Below are 8,055 nucleotides of genomic sequence, written 5' to 3'. Positions count from 1 at the left end.
AAGGATTCCAAATTCGTCCAAATTCATTGTAATTTGATCTCTGAAGAAAAAGTTATGATCCAAACACTGAGACAAATGCAGAATCCAAATTTGAATCCAATCCGATTTTAACTCTTATTGGAGAAATTCCGATTTAATCATTCTCTTGATTTGATTGAACTTAACCACAACATATAGGTCTTCTATTATGATTGGTTAAGCTTATCAATATCTTCTAGGTCTTTTCGAAGTTTCCTTTAAGCCCAAAATCAATGGAATTAATTATATCTTTATTTAAAACCTGAAAACATTAAAACAACACAAAATCAAACAAAAAATAATGCTATGGAATTAATATATATAAGTTAAGGGGCTTGAATGTGTAACATTCAACGCTTATCAAGTGGTCAAACCAACTCTGTAGTAATAAATACACAAGAAATGAAATCAAATAGTAAGGAAGAGGTTTCAAGATTTACTTACCAATTTGATTTGGAGAGAAAAATAACTTCAAGAACACCAAAGTGGTTGTGTGGTAGAAGGAGAGAAAAAGGGAGAGAAAACCAAAGCAAAAGCTTTCTTGAAAGTTGTCTATGATTTGTGTGGAAAGACTAAGACCCTTGCATGCTTATTTATAGGAGGAAAGTAGGGGTATTAAGGTGCAAAATGTAATAAAATAATTAGCTTATTGGATAATGTCTTGCAAACTAGACCTTACTTTTTTATTTTTTATTTGGATTTTAGAATTTTCGTCCAACTAGAGGGCAGCCTACTCCGAGAATTATTTCGATAGTCAAACCTACTTCGATTGACATGAAATTTTGAGGGTAGATATAGGACTTCAAGACAAACACTTTCTCTTTTTGGTTTGACTCATTTCAAGTTCGTTTTGACTTAGTTCCGGTCAAGTCAAAGTTTCTGTCTATAAAGCCAAAATATCTTTAAACAACTTTTTACGTTCACACTTGCTTTATTGATTTTTCTTTCTTATCATGATTACTCTTGAGATATTCTATCCTTTCATCATTACTCTTTTTTTTTATACATAAATGTTTCTAGAAGCATGGAGATATTTTTCTTTGACAGTTTTTCGTTTAATATTGACAGTTGGGTTATTTAGGCACCGGTTTTGGATAAAAAGTCAACTGTTACTAAATTGAATTCTGGCTTCACAGGATTCAATTATAAACTATATATATACTATATTGAGTAATTATAAGCCATAAAAACATTTTTATCAAGACTAAATTTAAAGGTCAAAGTTTAACCAAAAGTGTCACTTGGCACCTAAATAGTCAACTACAAATCCAAAAAGTCAACATGTGGACTTTTCACAAAATTTTACCATGTGATAGATATTTCTATTGTGAGCACCACGGTCTTTGAATTAACTAAATCTAAGTCTGTTTGACCTATTTTTGGTTCAATCAAAGTTTAAAGCTTAAATGTTACTTTGAGGTTTTTAAGGGTTTCTAGGTTTTGATCTTTTAAGTTTTCAAAACAACTTTAGGTTTGCTTATAAAAACATGTGGATATCTTCTCCTCAACAATATCAAAATGGTTTCTTAAGAGCTTGAAATTACTGGGCGTTACATCCTACCCACCTTATCGGAATTTCGTCCCCGAAATTTGTAAACTAAGTTATGCTAAAAGAAAAAATTTACACTAAGAAAAAATTTCAAGTAGAGATGTTACTTACCTTAATCATCTTCAAAGTCACTGAGACATGGCTTAGTGGAAGACTGAGGTAACTCTCTCTCTGGTTGATCTTGAGGTATGGTTTGATGTACATAGTTTTCAACTTTATTTTAACTCCATGATATTTGACAATTATCAAAAAGGGTGTAAGAAAATAATGTTTTTCAAATCATACTATCTTTACCTGGGTATTTGGTTTTATATAGTACCATGATCTATTTATGGGCTCGACATACCGACTATAGTATGTATTCACAGCTACTACTCGCAAACTATTTTAAACACAATTACTACTGTAAAAGTTATTTAATTATAAATACTACGTCATAAATCACGAAAGTATTAAACATACCTATTTCAAAGTGGCTCACGGGAATAGGTATGGGTATTTGCTTCTTATCTCTTGTTCTAACTTCCAAGACGCTTCTTCTACTTCATGGTTCTGCCATAGAACTTTTACTAGTGGTATTGTCTTTGTCCTCAGTTGTTGCACTTTCTGATCCAAGATCTGCACCAGCTTCTCTCCATATTTCAAATCTGCTTGAACCTATAAAGGTTCAAAGTCGATTACGTGTAATGGGTCATGTACGTATTTTCGCAGCGTGGAAACGTGGAATACGTCGTGTACACCGGCTAGGTTAGATGGTAATTCGACTCTATAGGTGACCGGACCTACGACCTCCATCACTAAAAAGGGACCGACATACCTTGGACTTAGCTTTCCCTTTTTACCGAACCGCATGACTCCCTTCATTGGTGATACCTTCAAGAATACTTGGTCACCAACTTCGAATTCTAGCTTGCGTCGTCGTGTATCAGCATAACTCTTTTGGCGACTTTGTGCAGCTAGCATCCGTTTTCGAATTAGGGTAATCTTGTCTTTAGTATCCTGGATTATCTCCGGTCCTACTAGCTGTCTTTCCCCAACTTCATCCCAATATAGTGGTGATCTGCATTTCCGTCCATAAAGCGCTTCGTATGGAGCCATTCCAATAGTTGCTTGAAAACTATTGTTATAGGCAAACTCAACTAACGGTAAATATTGAATCCATTTACCTTTAAAGTCCATCACGCAAAGTCTCAACATATCTTCCAAAATTTGAGTGGTTCTTTCCGATTGGCCATCAGTTTGAGGATGGTATGCCATGCTAAGAGTTAGCTTTGTCCCCATTGCATCTTGTAAACATTGCCAAAAACGAGAGGTGAATCGCGCATCACGGTCAGATACAATAGAAGCAGGTATTCCATGCAGTCTGACAATCTCTCTTATATATAATTCTGCCAGCTTAGGAACAGGTTGGTAATTTTGATAGGGATGAAATGAGCACTTTTCGTAAGTCTGTCAATAACGACCCAAATAGCATCTTGCCTATTGAGTGTTTTTGACAAACCTACGACGAAGTCCATTGCAATTTGATCCCATTTCCATTCTGGCACGTTGAGAGGTTGGAGTGGACCGGCTGGTTTTTGGTGTTCTGCCTTTACTTGCTGACAAGTGGGGCATTGCGCTACATATTTTGCGATATCACGCTTCATTCCCTACCACCAAAATCCCTTTTTCAAATCCTGGTACATTTTCGTGCTTCCCGGATGTATGGTGTACCTAGTCTTATATGCTTCGTTGAGTATGTCCCTTCTCAATTTTGCATCATTGGGTACAACAGTTATGGCATCACCTGTTCTTAAAAGGTCATCTTCCGTGAAATAGAAACCTGGAGCTTTACCCTGGCTCGTCTTCTCCATCAGTTGTTGCAACCCTAGGTCGTTCTCCTGAGCAATCTTAATTCTGTCAGCAGTTAATGGACGGATAATAAGAGCTACTAGTACGGCATCCTTCATGCTTGGCGCCACATCTAGCTGGATCATTCCCAATTGCTTGGCAAGTGGATTAAGGGTAGGCATTGAGTTTGTTGATGCACTCTGCAATTTCCTACTCAAAGCGTCTGCAACTACATTTGCTTTCCTTGGATGGTATAGAATATAGCAGTCGTAGTCTTTTAACAATTCTAACCACCTACGCTGCCTCATGTTCAATTCTTTTTGCGAGAAGACATATTTTAGACTTTGATGATCAGTATAAATTTCTACCTTCTCACGAAAAAGATAATGTCTCCAAATTTTTAAAGCAAAAACTACAGCAGCTAGTTCAAGGTCATGAGTGGGATAGTTTCTCTCGTGGCCTTTCAACTGTCTAGAGGCGTAAGCTAAAACTTTATCTTACTGCATAAGTACGCACCCTAGTCCTTTAAGAGAGGCATCACTAAAAAATACGAATTTCTCAGACTCTCTTGGCAGTACAAGGACAGGTGCAGTTACTAACCTCTTTTTCAGCTCTTGAAAGCTTGCTTCGCACTTATCGTTCCATTGAAAATGAGCGTTCTTCTTAGTGAGGGCGGTCAAAGGGCCGGAAAGATTGGAAAAATCTTCTACGAATCTTCGGTAGTAACCTGCCAATCCAAGAAAGCTGCAATTTCATGGATGTTGGTTGGTCGCTCCCAGTTGACGACATCCTCAACTTTGCTAGGATCAGCTGCTATTCCATCTTTTGAGATAACGTGCCCTAAGAATGAAACTTTCTCCATCCAAAATTTGCACTTCTTGAGTTTAGCAAATAATTGCTTTCCCCTTAGAACATTTAGTACTGTTTTCAGATGTTCCCGTGCTCTTGATGATTAGTTGAGTAAATTAAAATATCATCAATAAACACAACTACGAACAAATCGAGGTACATATGGAAAACACGATTCATTAGATCCATAAATACCGACGGTGCGTTAGTCACCCCAAAAGGCATGACTCGGAATTCGTAATGACCATACCTTGTTCGGATCGCTGTCTTTTGCACATCTTCTTCTTTTACCTTAAGTTGATGGTATTCCGATCGAAGGTCGATTTTCGAGAATACTTTGGCTTCTTTTAATTGGTCGAACAAGTCTTCAATTCTTGGTAGAGGATATTTATTCTTTATGGTAATGCGGTTCAGCTCCCGGTAGTCTATGCATAGCTGCATAGTCCCATCTTTCTTCTTGACAAACAATACCGGTGCTCCCCACGGTGATACGCTTGGGCGTATGAATCCTCTGTCCAAAAGTTCTTGGAGTTGTTCCTTCAGCTCTTTTAACTCGACAGGCGCCATGCGATAAGGTGCTTTGTGAATGGGTTGGGTTCCTGGGATTAAGTCAATGGTAAAATCAATCTCACGATCAGGTGGCAATCCTGTCGCAGCTTCAGCAAACACGTCTGGGTAATCGCACGCGACTGGAATATCTTCCAACTTATGCTCAGCTTCGGGTTTCGCCGTCACATATGCTAAGAATGCTGATGCTCCTTGTCGAATATTCCTTGTAGCTTGTATTGCGGAGAGTAGCGGTGGAGTAGCTCGCGTACAAGATCCGTTGAATTTAAATCTTTCAACACCTGGTAATTGAAAAACAACTACCTTCTCTCTACAGTTTATACTCGCATAATACTTTGATAACCAGTCCATGCCTAGGATTACATCATATCCTAGAGATTTAAACACTGATAGATTGATGGGTAGGTTTTTTCCTTTTATATTGATTGGACAATTCTCTACCATTTTATCCCATACGACTTTCTTTCCTCCAGGGGTTTCAACCGTAAGATTTTGTACTAAAGGTCGTGTGCTAACGTGATGTAATTTAATGTATGCTTTAGAAATGAATGAATGTGTAACTCCTGAATCAAAAAGAGTACACGCAAGGATACCAAACAAAAATATGGTACCTGTCACAACATCTTTAACACCTCATTCTTCTTCTTCGTCTACCTCAACCGGAGTTAAGGTATACACCCTCGCTTGGGCAGGTCGCCTTGGTGGGAAGTTGCTTCCTGGGGGTCGGGATCCTCTTGGGGTATCCAGTGGACAATTCCTCTTGAAGTGGCCAAATTGACCACACCTGAAGCAGTTTGGTTCATTTGCCATGCACCCTCTAGCATGCACCTTCCCGCACTTGTGGCATGTAAGCGTCTGATTCCCTGCTGTAAGAGGGAAATTCCTCTTCTCAACCGGTCTGCTTCCAGTACTAAGTGCAGGTCGTTTGGATGGGTATGTCACCTGCGACGCTGCTCGCCTCTTTAGTTCGTAAGCGGCAGATGATTCGCGCATTCCCCTTTCAGCAACTGATGCTATATCGACCAGTTTGACAAAGCCTCTGATTTCGTGGCACATGACTCTTTCCTTAATACGAGGATTAAGGCCATTTTCGAAACGTTCTGCCTTTGATTCTTCATCCAGGATTAGGTTGAGGCCAAACCTTGCTAGTTCAATAAACTTAGAGGAATATTGCTCTACCGTCATAGCGCCTTGTACCAGATTCTGGAATTCGATGGCCCGCATCTGCCTTTGTGCCCTCGGAAAGAAGCGCCCATTGAATTCTTCTACAAACCTATCCCAAGGGATAGCAACTCCACGTCCCAACTCTATTCCTAAGAGTCCTTTCTTAGACTTCCACCATCTTGCAGCTTCATCAGTTATCCTTAGTCTTGTATACCTAACCTTTTGCTCATCAGTACAGCCCAGCGTCTCATGCAATAGCTGGATATCCGTAATCCAGGCTTCAGCTACTAAAGGTCCCTGTGTTCCATCAAATAGAAGAAATTGCTGGCCAGCAAAATCGCGTAGAGAGCAACCTACCTGTTCCAATCGGCCGGTAGGCTGTGGAATTCTTGCCACTACTTCGGCAAACTACCTAGTAGTTTCAGCCATAAATTGAGCTAAGGTCGGATTCACTCCATCATTAAATGGTGGAGGTGGAGGTGGGAATTCGTCATCAAGGTTGCCATGACGATGGTTTCCGTAGTTTTCATTACGAACGGGGTAACGTTGAGGTGCCATAATTCTATATCATCGTATCAAGTTAATCACCAAAATAATAATTAACTTAAATACTACACAATACATTTAATCACATAGATACATATTGATTAGCATTATAAGCCTATCATTCTCTAATTCTTACAAAGAGATATTGCACACAAAAGTTTTTATTTTACTTTGGGTACATAGCATATTAAACAAAACTGATGCTTCTACAGTTCTAAAATTATTTATTTACTATTATTCCCGACTCAACACTACATTGTTCAAAAGAAATCTTTTATGTGGTTTATAAAATCTTTTATTAAGAGTAGCTCTTGGTTATGCTCTAGTTTCTAGGTAGGTCAATTCCAATGGTCACCTGAGCGAACTGCTCTGATACCATACTGTAACGCCACGAATTTGAGCCTGCAAATTCGTAAGCAGAAACCTCCGGTTTCCACGTGACATTACTACATCAGAGATAAACTCTTGTAGCGGAATATATATTTTTTTCTTCTAAAGACTTAGGAATTGATAGCATAACACATTAGAGCTGACTGAAATACCTCGATACGTTTATTAAAAGTTACATAGGTTTATCTTTACATGCCATATGCACACTAGGTGCATCAAAATTAGTGCCACAGACGGCACATAAGCATATAACATAAAACATGCCAAACATGACATCGTTATAAATATTTACATACCATAAAACAAATCACACATAAGCACAACTAGTAATTTCTAAACTAGCACATAATAGTTCGTTGATGGTTTCAAAAACCATCAAAACTGGCATATGGGTCCATGTCTTCGTTCTCCAGATCTGCATCAGTAACTATGCAAATATGACGTTATCATATTTACATAGACAAACAAGTGAGTCATCCATTTTCATATCTAAGTTACCATCAGATTAATAACAGTTCATAAATAATACAAATGAAAAGGTTGTATGAATGTGCATCGTAGTAACCATTTAGTTTGGTGTTTTATGATCATCTTTCTTCAGACCTCTCGTTCTTAGGTATCCAAACCCGTTCATGTCCTTTGCCTCACACTTAAAGTCTACCTGTTTGCACTGAAATCCTACCGGTCCCAGCATTAGTTATATATTAGGACTTTGGACTCACCCTGGGTCACTATGAACCCTCTGGATCCACTGACTAGGCTTCCTTCCACTTGCTACTACATCAGCTTGTTGATGGCTATCTCATCAGCCGTTATATTAATTGGACACAACATGCAATGCATGAACAACACATGCAATAAACACACACCACACAGTCCTAATGAAACATAGAATCATTCCTCAGTAAGTACATCCATACTTACTCTCCTTGGTGTAGTTTCTTAGCTCCTTTTCTGTAACAAATATATACAAAGAAGATGATATATACATCAGTCCTTTTTCCAATATTAAAAATGTGTATATTTTTACATCACTTTACTCATTGTTTTAGTTATCAATTAAAAGGTAATTACTTATAAGTCTTTTGTAGGAATGCAAATGCTAAGATAAATATGTAAAGGGATAGGGAAATTAGCGGCAG

At 38.2% G+C, this 8,055-nt stretch overlaps 1 protein-coding gene across 1 annotated transcript; it reads right to left on the bottom strand.

Annotated features, from left to right (window-relative positions):
* Window positions 1–5,446: 5,446 nt before the first annotated feature.
* On the bottom strand, window positions 5,447–6,535 carry LOC133876796 (uncharacterized). The gene is made up of 2 exons (XM_062315042.1): window positions 6,431–6,535; window positions 5,447–6,274 (listed from the first exon to the last, which is right to left on the bottom strand). The coding sequence occupies exons 1-2, from the start codon at window positions 6,533–6,535 to the stop codon at window positions 5,447–5,449; spliced, it is 933 nt and encodes a 310-aa protein (XP_062171026.1).
* Window positions 6,536–8,055: the final 1,520 nt, after the last annotated feature.

Source organism: Alnus glutinosa, chromosome 9 (assembly GCF_958979055.1).
Source record: "Alnus glutinosa chromosome 9, dhAlnGlut1.1, whole genome shotgun sequence".
Taxonomy (NCBI): Eukaryota; Viridiplantae; Streptophyta; class Magnoliopsida; order Fagales; family Betulaceae; genus Alnus; species Alnus glutinosa.
Note: the sequence above shows the minus strand (reverse complement) of the source record. Positions and strands in the feature narration are given on the sequence as shown.

What these genes read in the sequence shown, in the direction of transcription:
- LOC133876796 (XM_062315042.1), bottom strand. Translation starts at nt 6,535, where the DNA reads ATGGCACCTCAACGTTACCCCGTTCGTAATGAAAACTACGGAAACCAT. An exon ending in CTCCACCATTTAATGATGGA is followed by an intron (nt 6,275 to 6,430) that starts GTGAATCCGACC and finishes GATGGAACACAG; the next exon opens with GGACCTTTAGTAGCTGAAGC.